Source organism: Rhipicephalus microplus, chromosome 2 (assembly GCF_043290135.1).
Source record: "Rhipicephalus microplus isolate Deutch F79 chromosome 2, USDA_Rmic, whole genome shotgun sequence".
Lineage (NCBI taxonomy): Eukaryota > Metazoa > Arthropoda > Arachnida > Ixodida > Ixodidae > Rhipicephalus > Rhipicephalus microplus.
This window is the reverse complement of record NC_134701.1, coordinates 269,370,621-269,394,845: the sequence shown is the minus strand read 5'-3', so window position 1 is coordinate 269,394,845 and position 24,225 is coordinate 269,370,621. Positions and strand designations below refer to the sequence as shown.

General features: G+C 45.3%; 1 protein-coding gene across 7 annotated transcripts in view; it reads left to right on the top strand.

The window, feature by feature from the left end:
• Positions 1-24,225, top strand: part of LOC119169988 (sodium-dependent dopamine transporter-like) — a 121,739-nt gene that overhangs the window by 40,314 nt on the left and 57,200 nt on the right. The window contains exon 2 of one of the 7 annotated variants that reach the window (XM_037420997.2): positions 1,613-1,837. The exons of 2 other annotated variants lie outside the window; for them this stretch is intronic. In XM_037420997.2, the coding sequence (XP_037276894.2) occupies positions 1,757-1,837 (81 nt within the window). In that variant the 5' untranslated portion in view covers positions 1,613-1,756. Of the gene's footprint in view, positions 1-1,153; positions 1,534-1,612; positions 1,838-6,702; positions 7,358-14,927; positions 15,175-19,641; positions 19,963-24,225 lie in introns of those variants that run through there. 4 more of the 7 variants (XM_075881375.1, XM_075881368.1, XM_075881382.1 and 1 more) reach the window with 4 other exon arrangements.

The window sequence follows — 24,225 nt, the reverse complement described above, 5'->3', positions numbered from 1 at the left end:
TATATTTTTATTACTGGTAAGATGACGACGTAAATCGTCGTCTTGATACACGTGGTATTTATGTGTAAAAGGAGGTCCTATAGTTCTTCAGTATCTCGTATGCCTCTTGTGTTTTTCACTGAGAAAGTTACTGGCGTGTTCCCGTTTGTCATAACGCCGCAGTTCCTGATCAAAGTATCTATAATTTCGTGTTGCAATCTTGTCATGAATTTCGTAATTGTCATATTATGAAAGGAGCTACGGAGCTTCTCCGTATTCCTCCTCGCTGTGGTAACCTCTGTCAGACCGATCTACTGGCGACGACAAAGCTAGGCATTAGCCTTTGTGGCTGCTATTAGCGCTTCAGTGTCTTGATCTGTGATGTGCTACTGGGTCGATGCCCGCTCCTCTCTCTGTGTGTTTCGCTAGATACGAACATAGAAACTTATCTCTTGTGTCTGTAGTCATTAGGGACCTTTAGAAATGTGTAACCCTCGGTTAAATTATATATATTACGCGGTCAAAACAGCCCAAAATGCGTACAAGGAAGCTCGGTTTCTCGGCGGTGTACGCGAAGCCGCTTGGGAGCACTATTTCTAAATCTCCCTACCCTAGTTGTGTTGCTCCTGTGCTTCGCGTGTTCGCTCCAGCGTTGCGAACTGATACGATCCAGCGCGTAGACTCCCTTCCCACATGCCCTTCCTCGCGCACCTTTTCGTATCTCTCCGCGCCGCTGCATTCTATGCGTTGTTCGACCACTGTCGTTGATGGACATCTGTGGTTCGCTATCGGCGCCCGGCGGAAAGTGCACTCGTGTTCCTATCTACAGTCCTCCAGAATCAGAGAGAAAGAAACGAAAGAATAATAATATAAACGTATAACAAAGCAACAGACGTTATAATCTCTTCCTTTCTCTCTCTCTCTAAGCCGCACGGCGGCGTCTTTTGGAGAGGACGCAATTGTGCGTGCGCGTGAGTACGAAGCCGCACCTAAAAGAGAGGCAACACGTAGCCCCTTCCTCCTCCCTCCATCTGTAGCGTCCTACCTGCACCATGGCCCTCGCCTTCGCCAACACCGAAAGGGGCGCCTCTCTTAATGCGAATGAAACTCGGCTCTGGCTTACGCACGCTCGCACGTAGTCGTACGCACCTGAACGCAGCTCGCATCCACGCAGCACATCCGCCGTGCTCTGGTGAAGCCGAGATCGCGTCCTCCCGAGGTACCACGGTTGATTGCGCGCATCCAGCCTGCCAAGACGAGTGTGTGTGTGTGTGTGTGTGGCTGGTGTTCTGACAGTCTTCGGTGATCTGCCACCGACCACCTTTTGAGTATCCTGTCATCTCCCCTCGAGTCGCCCCCGTTTTCTCTTTCCTGTTTGAGAAAAAAAAAATCTAAACTGTACTCCCGGAAGAGACTGTCCACCGGCAGTCCACAAAGCCAGGAGCAGCCATGTTGCAGGCAGCGAGACGTTTCAGCACCGCGGTCGGGACATCTTCGAATCCCATGCTGCTGGCCGCAAGGCGCTTTAGCACGGCCGTCATCAAAAACCTTGGGGTGAGTCTTACCTCACGCTTTGCTGGTCTTTCTTTTTTTTTTCCTTTCGTCCTCCCCGTGGTGGTCGGGATGGACGTAGGTCGTGGTGGTGGTGTTGGAGGAGAAGGAGGTGTGGCGAAAAGTGTGGCCAGTCCTATGGAACAAGAAGTGCGGCCGGTGCAGGGCTGAGACTTGAGCATCAACGGAGAGGGTTCGCTGAACAAACGGAAAAAATTTGTCCGAGATGCCAGACTTGATTACGCTCGGTTTTTCTAACCGGCGTTACTTGCCGATGTACCTGTCCAATGAGAGCTACACCATCGAGGTAAGTTTGCATTCCCCATAAGACTCACTTACCGAAATTCTCACCACGTATTTACTAACCTCGCCTTTTCCGTATTGTACTGAGGGCCAGAAAGGTCGGAAAGGGCTATAGAGAAAATGTGATGGACAGCTGTAGTGGTAACCTAGGCCCCAGCTATAAGGGTAGCTCTCTGTGGATTGTTTTGTGCTGTGATGCTGCCGTGTCTATTAGTCCATGCGGCAAATCAGGTCCGCGTGTTTCAGACCACCACCAAATGAATGCTCGAGCGCGGCGTTGTCATGAGTGGATTCACGAGTAGGCTTGCTGCGAACTTTTCTATTTCAATAAAGTTTTTGTCATCGATCTGCTGTAATCGCAAGGCCAGTATCATAAAATAAAAGAAAAGCTACTTACGAAACAGCTGGAAGCACTCCCCTTGTCTTTTCTTACCGTTGATATTGTGTTTCGTGGCCATGCTTTGAAGCTGATTCGTCGCCAGTGTAGAACAGAAAATAACACCATCTCGAGGAATACTGGCAGGGAGAAACAAGCTTTCTTTCTTTCTTTCTTTCTTTCTTTCTTTCTTTCTTTCTTTCTTTCTTTCTTTCTTTCTTTCTTTCTTTCTTTCTTTCTTTCTTTCTTTCTTTCTTTCTTTCTTTCTTTCTTTCTTTTCGCACCGTCAGTAGAAAGAATACACTACGAAGTTGTCAGCGGGAAGAACTGTTAAGTTCGCGTCCTTTGCTCGTTCCGTTTCCGTTTCTGCAATCGGTGCCGGTCGTGCCAGATTCGTTCAGAACGCCCACCCTTGCATTTCTCGAATGCCAGCTGGGCTTAGATTACCTCGATCGAGGTTGAGAAATAACCCTGAATGCTCGAAAACCATATTGAACGTGAGCCAAGTGAAGCCGTGCGATCGCCAAGGTACGATCAGTCCTTGCTGCGTAGAAAAGGGTTTGCGGCACAATCGCTTTTGTTCTTCGCGTGCGTGCTTGTGTTACTGGCTAGAGTCGATTCGTTTCCCGCTCGAATAACTGGTGTTATCGCGAGTGCCAGGTTTCACGGGGGCATATGTTTAGTGGACCAGACTATAGCCGCCGCATTTGAACGAATCCGTGTCAGTTGAATAAAAATTATCCTACATTTTTTTGTTGTTGTTTGTGTGCTAGATATATGCTTGTACAGCGGGATCACATAAACATTGCTTTCCTTGCGGTGAAGGAAGAGCACCGGTAGAGTAGCAGTAATTATTTTTCGTGTTCAAACCACGCAATACACTAATTTATTTTCTGAAAGAATGACATTCCTTTGTGAGAAGTTAGGTGAAGAAGTATAATCAGCTCCTTGTTATTCTTTAAAGTGACTGTTTCAAGATGTTATCGATTGAGAGGCAATTTTTAGAAGTGAGACGGCGGTGTGTTCTTGTGTCGCGTCGGGTGCGATGTAGAATATTATTTGCACAGCATCACAAACGATACCTTTGATGGTTCACGTATCAGCTTCGTGTCTGCTTTGGCATGCTTCATATGTTTTCTAGGCGTTACCTCTCCGGTTTACAAATTTGAGATTGTGTTCACCCGTCGCCGGTAAAAAGCAACACGCCAAGAGAAGAAAATATTTCAGGTTCTTGTATTTCCAGCTCGTCGGCGTGCTCATAAGCAACAACATCAACAAGGAAGTACAGACAAAACAAGCGTTACCTGCACATGTACCGACACATCTGATTTGTTAAGCGTCTGAAAGATGAATACAGAACGGGAAGCCTACATCTGCGCATCACGTGGACAGAAAATTACGCTTAAACAACTCCTCTAACTGAAAGTACACCAGCGTGGGAGACACCGTGTAGTATTAACGTCTTGCTATACAGACGGAGCACACAACCAGGGGTCGTTTTCTGAGTTGATTCATTGATTATGCTGTAATAATGGGTCCGTGCTCCGCTATGGCGATGGCGATAATTGTCTGGCTGAGCAATTCTAAAGTTATAATTAGACTATTTACTCCTCACATCCTATCGTTCTCATGCTTTGGACGCACTGTCCTTGATTTGGCATACGTGAGACAGCTTTGATGCGCCATTTCCGCGTAATAAAACTGCAGCTACGTCATGTCGCGCCAAGTGCTCAAGGTTTGCCTCGCATAATCTTATCAGTCTGGCTGAGAAACTTTGTATAGCTAGTATTATATCCACAAAAAAATTAACATTGTGCTCAAGTTCATTATGAACTCGACTGATTTCAATATTACATTCCTAGACGATACGAAGGGTCGTCAACCAAAGCCTTCTCGGACATCACCAACTTCGTAGTTCTTCTACACGCATAAAAATGTAGCAAAAACTTCGTGTCAAAGTGTGGAAGTGCTTTCATCTTACGGCAATTTCCTCGAGTAGCAGTCACCGTACGAAGCACAAGAAGGTGCGCCAGTACTCTTTGTGACGGGTTGTGACTCTGTTTATAAGCAGAAGAGGAGGACCTAATATCTTGCTTGCCTTTGGACGCGATAAAAATCATTCGGAGTTATTATTTTTCGCAAGGGTAGTTCTTCACATTTTGTCTTCATTTTTTTTACTTAAACGTGTAAAGTTTTGTAACAGATTTCTTATACGTGAATTCGCTTAACACAACAAACTACAAGCGTCCACAACACTACAAACGCCCATAATTTTGTCTGAAGCACTCCATTGCCGCTTGGCATCACAAATCGTAAGATTTTCCAGGGCAACTACTGTATAGGTTTGCTGTATTCCTCTGTAACCTGGGTCTTTATTTGTGAGTGTGTGCGTGTGTGCGCGCATAGGAGAGATTTGTGGAATAATCATAACCAGCTAGGCTTCTTAACCATGTATCTCTAAGTCTTACGTGTACCCCCGAAGTGTATTCGAGGGTGGTGGAAGTGGGGTTGAACTTGCGCAGATCATACTGGTGATACTGCTAGGCTAGCCAGCGTTCTGAAACGCCATCGAAACGAGGCTCAAGTGTGCAAGTGTACAACTTCGCAGCGTTTATAACTAATACTTTGTCTTAGGGTCGAAACTGCCACTTTCAATTATTTTTTGTATGGTTTTTTAAACTTTTTTATATTTCTCAGTGCTTCTTATTGTCGATGATACGGAAATGCTTGCCTCGCGATCAGCCTAGTTTGTTGGCTTTCTTTAATATGACGAACGATAATTATATTTACTAGTCGCTCTTTTACGCCTGGCCAACACAGCCCGATTCGAGCTTGTTATGCCACACGACCAAAATATGAAAATAATTATTTTTGTTTGTCTCTTGATTATATATCGTTACTCTGACACTGCACTTCCACGGTCACGTGTCTAATGTCCATGCGTCCGATACCGATTCGACAGCTGACCGCACGAAGCACGTGTTATCCTACTAGGATGCGTATAGCTTATCAATTGAGTAATCTATCACAAGCAACGGTGTACGTAAGCATTCCTTTTTTTCTTTTCTAGTTTTCTGTCTGAATGGAGCGGAAAAAAAAAAGAGTACTTGGCAGTTGCTCTCGCATCGCATACCTGTGAAGTGCTTACGTCCTAGTCGACAGATAAAGGTAGTGTCTTGAAACAATGGAAGCTGACGACAGTTACGCCCGAAGTCATTCAAGTTTGAACTCTATGCGACCTAAAGCGAAATATGCAGACAAGACGGGCTCAGCAGGGTTAATGCACTGTCACGCCAAACAAACGGGATCGACAATAGCGTAGTAGACTTCCGATTTATGTGGAATCGAAGACTACAGCGCAGTATCGTAGTGCCACACATGCTGGGTTCTCACCGAAGTGCTAGAAGATTACGTCAGTAATTATAGGAAGCGCGTAGTGTACTGATAATACAATGTGTATTTAAATGTTGTTTCATACCGTTGCGCTTATGTGTTAGTGTTATTTTGAGCGTACTCTTGCTTTAGAAGGGTTACTAGTAAAAAAAAAATACTGAATCCAAGGTGATTGAGGAAAATACGGAGGTACGAGATCACACCGCGGCTAATGTGTTACACTTTGAACAAATGGAATAACTAGAGGGAACACCTGTGCACCAAGTCAGACGTTTTTAAAACGGAGGCATCTCAAAGCATTTTGTTGTGCAGCTGACTTCGTATGGTCGGTAGTGCAAACGCTAGCACGTTTTCAGTTATACGGATAATTTCGTTGAAAACGTCCTTCGTGATTTTATAGCATGCATGACGTATCTTTAATAAGAATAACGTTCCCTCTGTTGTATATTTTAAAAATTGTGTTCAAGTATTCATGCTTGTGATAGAGAGAAATACATATCAATAAAGCATTATGGCTCGGAAGAGTCACATATACAAATGTTCGTAAAGCTCAGTTGTTTTTAAGAAACACAATAGTGCTTTTGTGACCTTGTGTACACTTGAAACCATATAGACCAAATTTGATAACTTTTAAATTTCCGAAAAATGACATTGCATCAATGCGATTTTGGCTTCAAGACAACGTCATTGAGTCTGGAAGGATTGGTAATGGCATAGAATGAGCTCCATCGTTCCAATGTTGCATAATTGGCATGATCTGCCGTGGGCCCTTCGAAGTAACAAATATCAAAATTTTGTTATCAAGAATGACGTGGTAGTCCGTATTGTCTTGGTTATATTCGGTTTGAAGGCGAAACTTCGTTGAATTAGGTTGTGTTTCAGCTGTGCTGTGTCTGTAGGCAGCTATTGTGCGCTGATTGAAGAAAGGTGTCTGTATGTCTGCAATTTCAGAATTTAATTTCGACATAAGTCTAAATAGGCAGTATCACTCGTGAGTCTATTCACTCGGAGTCGTTCGATTTGAGAACGACCCGGCAGTCTGAGCCCAAATGGGTCTCATAGAGCATAATCTTGGTTTGTGTGGGGTCGATGTAGCTCTAAACAAGTGAGAGAGAAAGACGAGGATTTATCAGAAGGCAGAGAGGTCGGCTTTAATTAGTTCGCTCTAGCCAAATTTACAGATATATTTTTTTATGGTGTCTGAGTGAGGTATTCATATATCTCACCAGCCTATGGATATGACACTGCAGCATAAGTGTGTAAAATCAATATTTGTCCTGACTTTTTAAAGTAGTGAACGTGTAACACGCATGGCCGGTGAAGTAGAGCGAAACGATTCCTGCAGGAGGCGTGTTTCCGAAGCGATGCTCGAACATTGTGACGCGTCGCACTTCCTTGCTGCGTAGATGGCCTCCTATACAAGTTCTTTCACACAGGAAGCAGCCGTTTATCGCATTGTCGATGTTCTCATACTGGCGTTGACCTTATTTTCTTGCGCCAAGCGAACCATGCATGCAGCATTCCGTAGCCGCCATAGCATTAGGCACTCGCACTCGAGCTAGAACGGTGCGCACTTGGATTGCATCGACAAGCAGAGCTGGCCTTGCTTTTTATTCAGTCATTGCTCGTCGTATTCCCTCGGTCGGCGTTTGTGGTCCTTCACCTGTTCCGATCCATGGCACGCATTGTATCGATGCGTCGAAGATGCACCCGTTGTTCAAGTATCGTTCACCGCTGTGCAGCAGTGAGCTAAAGGTAAACGAACTCTGCAACAACTCCATTTAGTTGCACGCATCAAACGTAGTGACGAAGTGCGGTGTTCCGTGGCTCACAGAATGGTGGTAGCGTTAACAGTGCGAATAGAATCGAAGTGTACCGGCTCATATATGGCATGACGGATATTACAAGCGCTTACTAATTCTAATGCACCATTCAGAGACACTGTACTGAGTTTTTTTCTTTATTTACATGTGAACATCCTGGCGTGTTCCGTGTCGTGTCTAGAACGGTCGCTCGTAAAAGTCTTGACGCTATTTGGGTCACGCACGAGGGGGGGGGGGGGCTCCTATTGTCACACTATAAATAATTCAGACATCGACAGCGGGCTGCGTTACAACTAGAATCCATAAAACTTTTCTGCCAAGCTCTTGTATTTTCGGCTCACCTCGTGGTCAGCGGAAGGGCATACCCTATATGAAGCACCGCTGCTGTCTTTCATAAGGTGAACGAAACATAGAAAGAACAAAAGGCCCAATTAGTCATGCCGGCTGGGATCTTTAAGCCCTCAATCTCTGCCCGTATCAGTGTACTGGCAACCACTAGAAACTAATGCACAGAAAGACAAAAACGATCAAGTAGTGCGGCTGACGGGTGAAGAGGAGCGCAAACGGGTCATGCGAACGAGGCTATCCAATTCTGTTATCGGCCTTCATATTCGGCCTATGCTCAGTGGAATCATGACGCAATAATAGTGTATATAATATAGCTTACGGAAGCATCCGTAGACGGTTCCTGATAGCAAACTTGTGTGCTGATGGGATTTGTTAACGCAGTCGGGCGTTGTAGCCGTGTACAATGAGAACCTAAATCTGATTACGTGGCAGGTGCTACGGCGTCCTTCACAGTTTGTTTACGCCCCGGTGGCCCAGAAGAATAAGGAGGCTGTTTTATCCTACAAAACCCGAGTGACACGAGCGGCAGACGCTCGCAGGTGCCTTATCGGGCGATAACGTGACTAAGAGTGCGGATGATATTTGAGAGGCGCGATGGTCCGGTGTTGACGTAGTGGCGGCGGCTCGCGTTGAAAGCCCGATGGGATCCGTATCGAAACTAGCTACCGGCTTTTAATGGGCGGCTCCCCTTGTTCAGTGGTTTTCTCTGGCTGCTTTTACATCGTCTCCGATGAGTGCTCGTCACAACGGAGGCGCAAATGGACCACATCGCTTGGTGGATAGATGGGACGACCTCGCCTGCTACCGTTTGCCATGGTGACGCACTTCTCTATGAAGACCAGAGTCTCTATCGACCGCTGTAGACTGATATAGATGCTGTACACTGCGTATAACTGATGGACTGTGACGTTGTGTGTGTATTATCCCTCTCTTCCTTTCCCATTTTTCATACACTTCTAACTTTCTAACTTCCTTATCTTCTTTACCAGTGTAGGATGGCATAGCGGTCATTCTAAACGGTTTAAAATTCCTATCCTTGTCCTCTCTGTCACCTTTTTCTTACTCTATAACAACTACAGTAGTTAAACGAGCTAGTGTCATTTACGTAATTGTCTACGAAAGGGCCGACAATCACCTGAACGTTGCAACGTTGCAATCCTTTTTGAACTCTATCGGGAAGACGTTGCTGCAAAAGCACAGAACTCTTAACTGTGATTTGTGAGCGTGGTAAGATTGCAAAACAATAGTACTTGTGTCGAAGGCTAAGGCGGGATATAAAGGGGCCTCGAACTCGCAATATTGTGAGAAACGTCTGGAACAAATGTCTGATGCAGGCAGTCTCAGGCGTTGATGCAGGTGAGTTCAGGCCGCGTTGTCTTTTCTCGGATATTTCGCATGTAAATGTAGGTACTCGGGACTTATACGGTTAATGATATGACGTTGAAAAGCTCGCGAAGCAGACTCGCTAAATTGTTTGTGTGTGATGCGTGGCAGAAGGCATGTCGTTAATAAACTGAACAATAAGAGCGTCGTTGAACTTTGAGTACAGTGTACGAGGCATGCAAACGTGCGCGCGTGCGCAAATTCATAATGTAGTCTTATCATAGAAGCGTGGCGGTTTGGGCTAGTTGGTACGCCATGACGATTGTTCTTCTTGATTGATTGATATGTGGGGTTTAACGTCCCAAAACCACCATATGATTATGAGAGACGCCGTAGTGGAGGGCTCCAGAAATTTCGACCACCTCGGGTTCTTTAACGTGCGCCTAAATCTGAGCACACGGGCCTACAACATTTCCGCCTCCATCGGAAATGCAGCCGCCGCAGCCGGGATTCGAACCCGCGACCTGAGGGTCAGCAGCCGAGTACCTTAGCCACTAGACCACCGCGGCGGGGTGATTGTTCTTCTTGTCTCTTTGTCGTCGTTCTGACCTCGTGCTATAACAATCGTAGTATTCACACACTCTGCTTGAATGTAAGCACACTAATGAATTATCAATGCGCCTTTCTTGCATGTGCACGGCTACTGTTGCTTCATTATAATTACTTTGGTACTCACTCTTCGTATCCTGTTGGTGAAGTGAACTCATTGTGGATAAGACCTTTTAAAATATGGGGATGAATCAATTGTACTAGGAATGTATTGTACCAAGGCATGCTGAGGATTCTACCTTAGTTTGGAATATGTATTGCTCTTTTCTCGAGTCATAAGTTAGACGTCAAGCGTTCGAGCACAGAATCCAAAACATCGATTGTATGGATACCTTCACACGTAGAGAAAAGCGAGTATAGAGTCACACTTCATGATAAATTATTCGAAATGTCACGTAGAAATCAAGATTGTGAAGAAAAAAGTCACAGCATATCCACGGAGTGAATGATGATGAGTGGGTTGAAGCGTCCGTCCGTCCATCTGTCCGTGTGTCTGTCCGTCCGCGCGTGCGTCCATGCGTCTGACGGCGTTCGAGAACCAAGATAGCACGCGGGTAACGCCAACGAGACGTGAACCAACGAAGCTGAGTGCAAGCGTCTTCAACGCGCCCGCCGCTCTGCTTCGTTCATGCCACACCAACGATCCGCCACGTACGGCGACTATCCAGGAGACTGCGAGAGGCACTCGTTCGTGTACTATGTAGATGGCGCGTGGGTAACACCGACGAGACGCGAGTTAAAGAAGCCGAGTGCAAGCGGTTTTAACGCGCCCGCCGGGCTGCTTCATCCATGCCCCACTAATTATCCGCCACGTACAGCGACTATCCAGAAGACTAGAGAGAGGTACTCGTTCGTGTACTACGTAGACGGCGCGCGGGTAACACCGACAAGACGCGAGCCAAAGAAGCCTAACGCAAAGTCATTTTTATACAGCATACCCCGTTTGGCAGGTCTCAGAGCTTCGAAACTTTAGCGCGTTTTCGTTATCAGTGGCAAGATGGCAAACGGGCTCTCGTTGGGCGCGCTGCAAAGGTCGTCGTCTCCACGAGGCGCCGCCTACACGGAGCGTGGTCTTCCCAGCACGCGCTTATCGGACTCGTAATTCAGGAGAAGACTAAGGTCACTTGCACGCTGACGCAGCCGTGTTCATGAAAGGAGTGCGCTGCTGACACACGCCGCCGGCAAAATTGTGACAGGTGTTCGTGGTTGTCCTTTGTATACTTGTGTGCTTGTTTCGTGCGTCTTTATTTCTGTTTCAGCGTGTTTCAAATGCCGAGCTGTAGTAGTTGTTAGTCTGCGCTCGCTCGACCTGTGTATGCTAATTTCGTGCGGGCTTTCTGCTTGAGGTGGGCGCTGCAAGTTTCGGGCTCCTTGCCGTTCTTAACGTGACTTTACAATTTGTTGCCTTTGCTGAAACAATAAACAAGAAACGCTTAACTACCTCTGTAACGACACGTTTCACTTTCGTGTTATACTGGTTCCTATATAGGGGGATCGGCCACGTTTTTGTTTTCAATGCGTACCTTTCTGCGTTATAACAAGACTCAAGATTTTGCCTCTGCACAGTTCACAAGAGACTGCCCAATTTTTGATTCTTGTTTTCCGGTTATCTCTCGTTTTCTTCAACTTTGGGTGATATATGAATATTGGTAAGTGGTCACTTCTTCTTGCATTAGCGTCTGTTGTCTAGTATGCTCCAGCGGCTAATTCAGAGGAGCACACAGTGAGATCTAATGCGCTGCAGTAGTTATACATGCCTTCGTAAGAACGTCGGAGAACCGTCATTCAGTATAGCGTAACCGTGGTCTTCGCATATTTTTATTAAAGCAGATCTCCTTACATCACTACGTTCACCACCCCAAAATTCATGGTGCGTATTAGAATCGCCACATATTATGATGAGATCATGATCAGGTTTACACACTGCAGCCAACTCAGCGGATGAAACTTTTGCTTGAGGGTCCGAGTGTACACTAACTACAGTTACCGTAACGTGACCAAACTTCACCTTACATCTAACGAATTCCGGCGCGTCTGTTTTTGAAGTAGCCACCAGTGTAGATAGAACATCGCATCTCACACACATCAATCAGCTTTTTTTTTCGCAGCAGGACGTTCTGTTTAGTACTCCACACAATTGGACAGGCGTAATGAGGGATACTTTTGGTTAGGAAATACACAAATTTGGGAACCCGTCTTGAGCGACGAATTTCCGAATATCTCCACTCTTATTCTGCTAACCATTGCAGTTCCTTCGGAATATTGCACTTCTTTTGTAGCAGTTAGGTAGCCCGGTAGCCATGATTGCTGCAAGACAAGATGCTTCAAGATCTAGCAGCTATTTCATTTCTTGTAGAGAGCCTGCTTGCGGAAGAGATCGTAGAATTGCTTTCAGAGCTGCAAAGATTATTGGCAAAATGACTTGCTCGTTTTCCGCGGCCTCGACGATGTCGCATTTTTTGCAGAATTGTTCCTCAATAGGTTGCTGTGACCTTTGGCTTTGGTAGTGTATGACTCCTTGGCTGACTGTGCCCTAGCTGAAGGTGCCAAGCAAGCATGTTCTTCGGCCTGAACTTCTTTGCTGACGTGATTTTTTTGGTGCCTAGTGCTTCAACACTGCCGAGTAAGAATCCTGGCACATCTGCTTTGCGTCTCTTTGTTGCGCAGGAAAATTTTGGACGATATCCGCAATGGGCGATAGACCTTTCTGTATCTTATGGTACCCTTTACAATTCTCTTTCTTTGCACCGCCGATGCCACACGGTTTCTAGAGCAGCCTTAAAACGACGCCGGATGTGATTCAGCACAGTTACAGCTTGGAGCGGTGCATTTTTTTTTGTAATCATGCGCACCCGCACATACTTAGCATATCTTGCTTCCCCTGCATGTTTCAGTCATGTACCCATATATCTGGCAGTTATAGCACCTTACAGCCGGCTGAATGTATTCTTCGACAGTGAAGCCTATAGAGCAACTCTTTTTGGCAACAAGACGTCATGCCTAAACTGGAGTACCACATTACGTTATGGGCGGCATTGTGGCGCTTACATCTACATATCTTGCCCATCTCTTTTGTCGTGGGACTGAGATAACTCCGACACATTTAAGGTACTCCAGTAGGCCATATTCACTGTATTCAAGTGGAAAATCTTTTATCTTCGCCAGGGTCTTCATATAAGACTGGGGTATCATCACATGTACAGGGTCCCGCCGCGGTGGTCTAGTCGCTAAGGTACTCGGCTGCTGACCCGCAGGTCGCGGGATCAAATCCCGGCTGCGGCGGCTGCATTTCCGATGTAAGCGGGAATGCTGTAGGCCCGCCTGCTCAGATTTGGGTGCACGTTAAAGAACCCCAGGTGGTCCAAATTTCCGGAGCCCCCGACTACGGCGTCTCTCATAATCATGTAGTGGTTTTGGGACGCTAAACTCCACATAATATTCAGTGAATCACATGTAAAGGCACCCCATCCAGACTCCTAAGCTGCAGCAACTTGTTTGCCGAGTACAAAGACCGTACTCCAACACAAAACATTTAATCTCTGTTCATTCTTGATGATGTCACTTTCTAATTAATAGCATGCAGCGATTACGTCCGATGCCATGCAATTCGTATTTACCTTCCAGAAGGTGTCCTCGGCGGCGGTGGGTCTCTGCACCACCGCCACCACCACCACCGGTTTTCGTGATGCATGACCGCCGTGTAATCACCATCGTCTTCCTTGGGTGCTTTTGTATCCATCTGTACTAGGTCGTTAAGAGAGTACGTCGATGTGGTGTCATGGTTATAAACGTCTTCGTCCTTTCTGTACGTCTCTTCTTACACTGCGAAGCTTCGCTGTGCTCCGTACGGGACGTCACCATCGTTGCTGAACCTGCAGCAACTTGGAAGTCGAGCTGGATGGATAAGCGGTGGTCTGCTTGACGCTAGCAGCCTCTCACTGTTGCCCATACCCGGTATTGTGCCAGGTATGTGGCACGGGACCACTGAGGGTCAATTGTGAACTCGTTTTTGTAGTCACTGGCTCACCGACGTGTAGGTGCCTCTCTGGAGACAGTCCACCCACCACACACACCGTAAAAAGGTCCCGAACACAATAAATTGATTGAGTAAAGGAAGCGAGACGAAGCTACTGGCTTTTAACATTGCCTTTTTGTTTCCCTCTCTATATATGTTTTCAATATTACCATTTGACAATTCTCTTATTCAACTTTTCAAAATTTGGTAGCCTGCAATACTTCGGTGCAGCAGGCAGGGCATTCTTTGTGGCTTTATTTTTCTTTATTTATTTAGGGTTAAATTTTGCCCTCACAAACCTGCCAGTCAGTCTATAGACTGTTTAAACCAGTTTCAAGCAATCTATAAATTTCCTGCAAATAATTTTTTTAAGGGATAGCCTCGGCAGGTGCAGTTTTCCTTGTTGAACTGATGGTTGCAGATGGTTCAAGTTTTCTTTACCGCAGTCAGCCTTAAAACCTTCCTCTCCGAGGCGCTGCAAGCTCTTCGTACTATTCAAACGTATTCCAAAGTGCCTTGTGCATTGTATCACTGACACAGATAAGCTAACTGTACCTTTACTGCTTTTATAGCACCTTGGCTCAAGTGCAGTGCTCGAAACAACGTAACATAATACCGTCTCGTACGCTCCGTTATGCAATGCGGGTTCAGACATAGAAGCGGCTGCTGATGGCATGCCTTGACTCACTTGTTTATCTCAATCCGCTTGGCGCCTCATGGAAATGTTTTGAACGTTTAACGCCTCCAAGAAGCAGGGCCCCCCGCCGAACGTTGCCTCAATGGCTCGCGTCGCGACCTCTGCGGTCAGCTGAAGTAAAGTGCTCTTTAACCTTCGCTCGCGGTCGTCTCGAGACGTGAAGCCGAGCGATTCATTGGGGAATCTTCGCGACTCGTCGACGACGGTTGTCTTGGACGGCGGGCGGCCCTGCCGAAATGACGTCGGCAAATAAAAGGGTTTAGCGTTTCGTTGCGACATCTCGATGGTGCGTTGCAGTTGCGCACGCTTTCGAGAGAGTGCTGCTTTGTTGTTTCGCTTCGTTTTGCCGGACGAAAGAAAAGAAGGGGTAATAACGGAGAGAAAGAAAAAGAAAAGGCGTTTGGCGAACCCCCTTTTTTTTTACTTTCACCCGTCGTTTGTGGGGACGCATTGAACGAGCTTTTCTTTCTGGTTTGGAGCTAATAGAACCCCCCCCCCCCTCCCCTTCTCCCTCCATCCGCGTCATGGAATGATCGCGTGCCTTGGTGTGAGCGAGTTGGCCAGCAACCGTGCAGGGGACAGACACTGTGTCCGCGCTGATCACTTTCGGAAGTGTCGGCGTCTTCGTCGAGCAAGCTGGCGGCCGTGTTGACTACTCGTCGTCGTCCTCCTATGTCCGCCGCCGTTGCGCATGGAGCTCGTGTTCGCTTCGAAGGAGTCGGCACTCGTCATTCCGCATCATGATGCCTTCAACAAGGTACACGCCAAGTAGCTCCTCGTAGAGACGACATTCGAATGTGCAATGTGCTTTCCTGAAAGGTCGGAGGATGGTCATTATATATGAGTGCACGTAGAGGTAGGTATACCAGGATTGATCCCGTTTGTGTACAGGTGGCACTTGAACGAGAAATATGGCATTCCTGTAGAGTCGAACTCTGTGGTTTTGATTGCATTTTCATTTAGCCAACGCAGGCGTAGAAATCTCGGTTGCTGTGTAATGCACCTCGCTGTTAAATTCGGGGTCGCTTATTTTATTACAAGCCGCTCCAAATGCATTGCTATATAAAGGTAAAATGTAAGAAAATGAAAATACTGTGGTTTTGATGCTGGATAAGTTTACTTAAGGTGGTGGTACATGATTGGAATTTCCTCCAGTTACTCTTTACTTCAGTATTGATGCATACTTCGTTAAAAAAATCGCCTTGTTTCTATTTCTATTCCGTTGAGCTGTGGAGCCCCATGTGCTGCCAATTACAGGTTTTTTTGTCTCCGTTCCGTTGCTGAGAGGACATTATAGGCTCGCATCTTGAAACCGTGGTTCAGAAAACGTTTCATTTTGCAGATGAAGTCGTTTTTGAGCATTCGTTGCCTGAAAACTACGAGCCCCATGTGATGAAGTTTCGTAACGAGAGCATTTCCTATGTGTTTCTCGGCCCTTCGTGGGATACCCCCGCTACTCGCTAAGCGCGTCTTGCGGGACAAAAATAAAGCTTTTCCATTCCATTCCGTGCTCGTATCTCGACAGTGCGACTTCCTGATGTCAAGTTTTTATGAATTAACCGAGCTGGTGTATCGGAAGTCCCCCTTTGTTATGTCTTAGGCCTTGCATTTTCATCTGCCACGCTGACTGGTCGATTCAGTTTTACTGAATCGAATTGTACACTAGCACTAGTTACGAAGACTGAAGATAAGAGTTTCGAGATAATTATCAGAATTAAATCATTTCAGGGACGTTAGCCTGATTGGGGTATTAGAAATCTAGATGGGACTGGGAGCGCCAGTGTGGTCTCCTGTTAGCATTAGGTTTGAGCATGATGCTTTATACATTGGTCGGTAGAAAATAAAAAGAAAACATATACAAATGAACGTCTTGGATTGGGCAGTAATGAACTTACTCACTCATCGCCAAAGCAAGTGCGGAAGAATCGGCTTTCGTACAGCTGGCAACATACTCGGCTGTTTCATTCATATTCGCAGATCTGTTTTCATTTTGTGGGCAATATATCTTGAGCTTGGCCTTGGAGGCTTTGTGAATACAAAGCACTGATGCTAAGTATGGTTTCAAAGATTATGTTTCCTGCCATGGTGGCCGCTTGCCAACATGTGACAACTGTAAAAATGTTGCTGATTTTCTAATTAGCTCCGCGTTTAATAATCGCTTCCAGGTGGTCAGTAATCGGCAGTGCTTTATTACGGCGCCTGTCGTAGTTACAACGTTGCTTTGCTGCGTCAAGACCACACGAATAAATAAATAAATAAATAAATACATAAATAAATAAATAAATCCTTAAAAATGATTTTGCTGAGAATATACTTGACATTATTTTGGTAATGGCGTTGCTGTTAATTTTCGCGTTCTCAAGATGTATCACGCGTTACGCAGCGTTTAAAAACGCCTCTTTCCGTTATTCACCTTGCATGTAAATTAACCTGCTTGCCTCGCTCGGAAATAATGACTATCATCAATGACTGGCACTAAGCTTTCAATTGTTTCTTCGTGCGCCGGTGTACCATACGAGTCGATGAAGCAGTCAATTAGGGAGAGAAGGATACACGCCGTGATGGTAGGTCTGCGCAACGGTACGGCATCGGGTAGTCGTAAACATCTCTATTAAGAGAACCATAGAGCCTCATTTTTCCTTTTCGAATACGCGATATCATTTTCTTTTCTTGAGGGTGAGTCGATGGGCTGCTTCACGGGACTCTATATCATATTCGAATGTTGATGCAACTTACGTAACGTCAGTGTGTGCAGTTCAGTTTTCTAGTTGCATGCGGGGAAAAAAAAACGCGGTGTTTCGCGGCGAGTTGTCCAGAGCTCAGTTTGCATTCGTAAAACAGATATTTGCTTTAGTTGACTTCTCCACTTCTTTTTGTGCTTTGTGGGGTAAACCAGCGTGACAAGGAAGTCATTTATGATTAACAATAACGCACATACGCTATTGGAACAATTTTAAAACTGCATCCATTTACATTAGATTACACTGTGGTTTGCGCTCCTACATATGTTAGTATTCGAAAGACAACGGGCTTGTTATAGCGCAGCTTGTTCGCTGACAATATTATGATGTTGCTGTCGCTGTAGACAGCAGCAAGTGCGCTTCTTCGCGGGAGTCTCCGGACAGTGCATAGGTTCGTTGCCTTATGAAGACGAATGGGCGGACAGCCTTGGCTCTTAATTCCAGCTCACGTGCAACGGGCATTTCTGGCAGGCATCTAGCTTGTTCTTGTAATGCGCACGGAGCTCGGCGATGAGTGCGAACCGAGTTAGCGTACCGAATGGCTGCGCGCTCTTCCTTAACAAGCTGGAGCCCGTGTCATGAGGCTCGCATTTCAATTAGCTCGCAGGTGCGTGATCACGGGCATCGCGTTATGCCAGTCACTCAGGACTTAATAATGAAACCCAACAGACAATGAAACCAGGGGCAACATAGTTGACATTATTTGTAATAATCATTATCATCATCAATTCAAGGAAATTTAGCTGAGCGCAATGACAAATTTGTCACCTGCGGGGAACAAACCTGCAAAGCTCCGGATAAGGCGTCTGATGCTTATCCGTTACTCGAAAATTGGGGATTTGGTCGCTGCCGCCGGCAAGTTTTCTTTTCGTTCACTTTAGTTTTCAATTCCTTGACACGCACGCACACACACGCACACACATGCACACACACACACACACACACACACACACACACACACACACACACACACACACACACACACACACACACACACACACACACACACACACACACACACACATATATATATATATATATATACCATGATAACTAGAAATATTACCTACTATTAGTTCCTTGGCTTTAGTGTCAGCTGTTTATCCTTAACTTTCTGCCTAACAGCTTAATATTAACACCTAATTCGCTTTGCATGAACGAAGTATAGTAAAATTACGTGGTAATCCTGTGAAGGGTACAGTTTATCGACATGTATACGTCAGTAGTATAAGCGATGAAAGCAATGCTTTTTGAATATACTTAGGAAATTCTGGAGTTAGTTAGCGTAAGTTAGTTTCATTAATAATGATGGCTCACAAAATAAGTGTGAACTGCGTTCGTGGCCTATCGACCTAATCTCCACGTTCAATTGCTTCAACGTAACTGAAGTTGTTGAAGAGGGATTCATTTGTTAGTGTACAGTAAACGCATGCAAAGCACTTTGGATTTTATCGCAAGGAATACATCAAGCCAACGCCTATTCGGAAAGCAAGCCTGACTGGCCTTACACCTGGTTGCCACATAATTCCTAAAGCTTCAGCTGCGAGCAACGGACTTTCAGAAGTCGACGCCGCGTCACCGTCGCTATTTCACGACGTAAGATCCGCTATTTCACGACGTAAGATCCCCACGCTGCAATCGCGGCCGACGCACGTTTCATCCTTACCGCGTTGAGTGCTAACCGCAAGGCGCGCGATCGAGAGGTGATAATAGCTTGGCCATCGCGCTGCCTCGAGTAGGTGCGCCAATGCACGCGCTTCCAGTATACACGTCTCGCGTAGTCGCCCGTTTGCTCTTTAAACGCGGCGAAAACAAAAGCAAAACATAGCCTAATCCGTCATCTCCCTCCGCTCATCCTGTCGTCGAAAACAGCGGAGCTGTCGGACTTCCGCAAGGCCGACTCGCTGTAATACCTTCACTGCGCGCGGGCACCGCGCAAGGCACGCGAGCGCGGCGATTGCGATGCGGCCATTCGGAGGGAATCCCGCGTCGTGACATCAGCGCCCACAGCGTTATAGCATTACGACGAAGCTTTGTTGCGTCGTGGTGGGAGCAGCCCATAACCGCGGCGTGCACATACTCGCGTTCGACAGTGTGTTTCAAGGGGGAGAGAACACCACGTGTAACAAATACCACGGGAGGAGCACGCACATACAAACACACGCTCTTTCTCTCTTTCTTTCTTGCTTCAATTTTTTTCCCCGTCATTTGTTGTTATTTTTTTTCCTGATTCACGGGAGCCCACTTTCCACAGGCTCGTGGATGGAGCGCATTCTGGAATTCCGCGGAGGTAGAAACCAGTCGCATCAGCCGCGCGCCGGTATCGGTCCTGCATGTGCTTTCGCACTGTGCGTGCCTAGCCCTTCGTTCTTCGCTTGCGGTCCTCCGTCCACCCGCTCTCCCAACGATGCCGAGTAGGGCGCAGCATCTGCGGTGCACGACCACCAGTGCTAACCCGGCGGCGACGCTTCAAGCAACGTGCACCTCTGGTGATCGCCGCAGGCCATCACTGCCGCGACGTGACGGTCCTTCTTTTGTCGCGGCGGCTCCTTAGTTGGGCGCCAGCTCGACTCGGTGACCGGACCTAGCTTGAGTCGCTACGTGAAAGCGCAGTCCGCTTTACATTTCCTGGCGGTAGCAGTGTCGGTGATGATGGTGCCGTCTGCGGGACTGTTCTGACCGGAACCACGTCGTTAGGCACCTGGCAGTGAATGTTTCGTCTTTGGCCGGATGCGATGGCGATTGTCGTGGCGACCACGTGGGACTACTTCCACACGAATGCAGCGCAAGTGGTGGTCACTCAGGTGCACTCATTTTGTTTGTTTGTTTGTTTCTCAAGTGCACATATTGCTTTGACTCTCCTCGGCGTTGTTGGAAGCAGGAAGTCCGTAGCGGCGCTTAACAAGCCTATTTTGCTCCCTTACTCTTTTGCAACTGTGAACCAAAAGTGTGGCAGCTTGGGCTAGTTGGTATGGCATGACGATAGTTATAGCGCGAGAACAAAACGACGACATAGAGACAAGAAGCACACGAAAGACACGAGCGCTCGTGTCTTTCGTGTCCTTCTTGTCTCTGTGTCGTCGTTTTGTTCTCGCGCTATCACTATCGTCATGTGAACCAAAGGCACAGGTGATGAGATATACGCGTCCTCGCTATTCCGTGACGTATACAGGTCGCTGAATTTGAGCTAGCCTTAGCAGAAATTCAACTTGCGCAGTGCTTGAAAATATAGCCAAAGCTAACAGCATCCTCTCCGTTCGTTCTTAGAAAAAATTTTTTTCCTAAGAACGAACGAAAAAATTCCTGAAAAAATTTTGGAAAAAAATATTCTTAGAAAATTTTTTCTAAGAACAGCGCTGCCTAAATAGGCCATAATAATCTTACTAATTTTTTCAAATTGAACTGTAATCCCCAACTCAACGTCTACTTTGCACATTACAGTTATACACGTGTTTGTATTGTGGCATGAATGAATTTGTCGAGCGCATTGAAGATTAAAAAACAAATTGGGTAAAAGAAATTTGAATTCATGGCATATAAAATAGGGTCGCCACCATAGATGTCGGGAAGCTTCCCTTTATATAGGCACTGTTTGTAATGAACTTTTGTTTCCTTTGTCTGTTTGGCAGTTGCACTGCGCGCCTAAGTAAACGAATGCATGAGTTCAGGCCTCTAAGAGGCAACACCAAGACAGAGCCTGATGATACACAATCTACCTGGCTTTTGAAATTTGTGATTTGGCTCGGCTTATTTTATCACGATCGACACAGCTAACAAGGATGGACGAATAACGTGTTCGATGCTCGAACGCGTTATTCAGTTCAGTTCAGTTTCAGGTTCAGTTTTTATTAGTTACAAAGCATCGATTACGTAACACTTGTATACAGATGAGGGTCCCAGAGTATAAATACTGAAAACGGGACTTTCAGTTAAAAAAGCTACAGCAAAAGTTAATTGAAAACACTTGGCCGAAGATTACCAGGTGATAATAAGAAACTCGTAAAGGCAAAACAAGCAGCAATATGTAGATGTTGAAAAAATGAAATAATACAATAAAACGAAAGTCACAATGCGAAAATATTATAAAAAGAGCAATGTGATGGAAAGTCAAATACAACACACAGAAGTAATACCAAATAAAAATAGATAAAATCACGAAAATTGATAAAGAGGCAATAAAAATTTTACGCGGGAAACAGAAATAAGTACATAAAATAAATCATGACAAGTGGAAAAAATTATACACCGTAAATAAGGTGAGCAATCAGTAGTTAAAAGGAAGGATTTTATGTATGTTTTGAAAAGTGAAAATGAGGGCGAAGATTTCAGTTCAGAGGGCAAACTATTCCAAAGATGAATAGTAGAGAATATATATATATATATATATATATATATATATATATATATATATATATATATATATATATATATATATAGGAAGGCACGACAGGTCCCGGGTATTTCCTATATTGAATGAACTTGCAGATAGCACATTTGAAAAGGAAATTGTATTTACTAACGTTTCGGCCGTGGCACGGCCGAAACGTTAGTATATACAATTTCCTTTTCAAATGTGCTATCTGCAAGTTCATTCAATATATATATATATATATATATATATATATATATATATATATATATATATATATCTATATATATATACACCAATTTTGGATGGGCTAGCAGGGAATTAGCTGCAATATCTGCAGCTTGATTAGCTCTGCCCACAATGGCAGCAACATGCGGTACAAAAACAAATTCAGTTTAGAGTAAACATCTGAACTCACATTGTAAAAAAGAAAACACAGACAGCCCGGATGTTTTATTTACGCTTGGAAATGAAACATTAAAGGAAACTACATTTAAAATTTACGTTTTAGGCGTTACACACGAATAAGTATTAACTAGCTCAAAACTAGATTTTATATAGTCCTTATATTTAGCTAATACGCTAAATTTAACAACCCGCCGGCTCATATTCTTAACAAATGTTGTAATGTCCGAAGTAATAATTACCATACTCTGAAACAAGCAGGTGTGAATACAGACTCCCAGGATCAAGAGCATGCAGACATTCATGGGATACTCTTCAACGACAGCAACACCGCAGCCGTTTACAATGAAGTCACGTATCGTCTTTAAGCGCTCAAGTTTTGAGCTGCAAGCACAATTAGTTTGCTGGAATAGGCAGTGACGTACGTATGGCAGGTTGCCACGGGAAGTTTTCCTCGCTAAGGTTTTCCATTTACCTTAATGTCACCGAGTTGATCGTTCGTTTGCATCGGTTTTCGGCGGAGAAACCAGTTCTGTTCACAGGTAGCCTACGCGTCATCTCTGCTATAGAGAGTAGGGGAAAGTCCGCTTCTCTTGAACAAACGTGTCTATCCCTTCGCGTGCGATTTAGTCATGCATTGTTCGCAGATGAGGGGCGGAATATCCGAAGGTTCTTGTTGATAAGTTTTGTTTGCTACTCACCTTCGCCAATTGAATCTAAAGCTTCACCATCGGTTGGCGTGTGCGCTTACAATTAGTTCTGCAATAACTTTTATAGAAGATAATGCCTTTGATCGCTTATTAATACCACCCACATTCTGTGACGGATTGCGATAAACACCTGTGGCTGACTTTTACTACTATATTACTCTTTTACTACTCGCGTATTACTAGTACTGTTTTTGACCGCCTGGCGTTAGTTAATTGATGGCTTACGTCGTCTAGAGCTGCATTGCAGCGAAAAAGAGAGTGCTCGCCAGTCTTGGCTGAATATTTCCAAAAATAAACGTCGTTGTTACCTTTAATGGCTAATTATTTGCAAGTGTCTGCCAGTGTAGCTGAAGAATGTCCATGTAATAGTTAGCATTGTCTTATCTTGACTAATGTTGGCCATTAGCTGCTATAGCAGCGACAGTGACCTCATTTATTCTTTTTCCGAAAGCGGGCTACATTACTATTTCAGGTGAAGCGTTCACCTTTTAAAGAACTTTTATTGTTCCCAACTCTAAACTGCTTGTATTATTACTGAACAGGGAATGTCGCTGGAGCCAACATTTTCACGACAGAATTTGCCTTCCTCAGGACTTTCCTGACAAATTCATGTTCAGTTGCGAAAACGCTGGCTTCAACTATAATCCCAGTTCAAAGATTTCTTCTCAGTTTCGCATTTCAGTGAATACGTCACAACTGATTGTAAGAGTCGAGGAAACTCTTTACAGGAGGTGATTTTTTTTACACAAGCGTTCAAAGTCCTCGTTTCTCGTCTTGTTTGCGTCAACAGGCATTGTCAAACGTTGTTGCGGTCGTCACCAGATGGCCTCCTGTGTTGCACCGTCGGTCTCGCCATAAGACGAAGGCTAGATATCTTTTTCCGCCATGAGTTATCGCCATTCGAAGTCAAGGTACTGTCCCTGCGGAAATCTGTGGTACAGAGAAGTGGGCAGGCTGTCTATTCTACTGTTACGCAATTTAAATGCTTTGTGACTTGTGGGTTGTTCGTCGTGTCATTCATACTCTAGAGAATGGTGGTCTTTAGGTATCTGGGGATCTCTTTGCAGGACAAAAATGGTTATGTGAGCATCGCAGAAAAAAAATGAAAAATTTTAATTGGTGGGTATGTCCGCTTCGAAAGCTTGCTTATAGTGCCGCACACTGCTTTGCGTAAAGAAGAATCGCTAAAGACCGCTGCTTTTCTTCCTGCGTCAATCAGCGTTTCTTTACTACTGGATCCACACATTGTTTTCGTGTATTCCCTAATCACTATAGTTCTCTGATGACCTAATTATTCGGATCAGTAGCTGTGCATTTTATCTGCCTCTATCTTCTTTCCCATTTCTTGCTTGTTTTTTCCCCGTATTTGCTTTTTTCGTGTTGTGCTCCTTCAGCTGCATATCACTGCTTTTATTGATGCTTTACGACGCTGCTTTAGCTAAATGGCTCATACGTGAGCAAAATTTCTGAGACGTCTTTTATAGTGTTTCAACATACTGTGCACGCCATAGCGTGATTTGCCAATGTGACTCCGGTAGCAGCATGCGGCCTGGAAAAACGTAAAAACGGACAGGAGTTGTGAA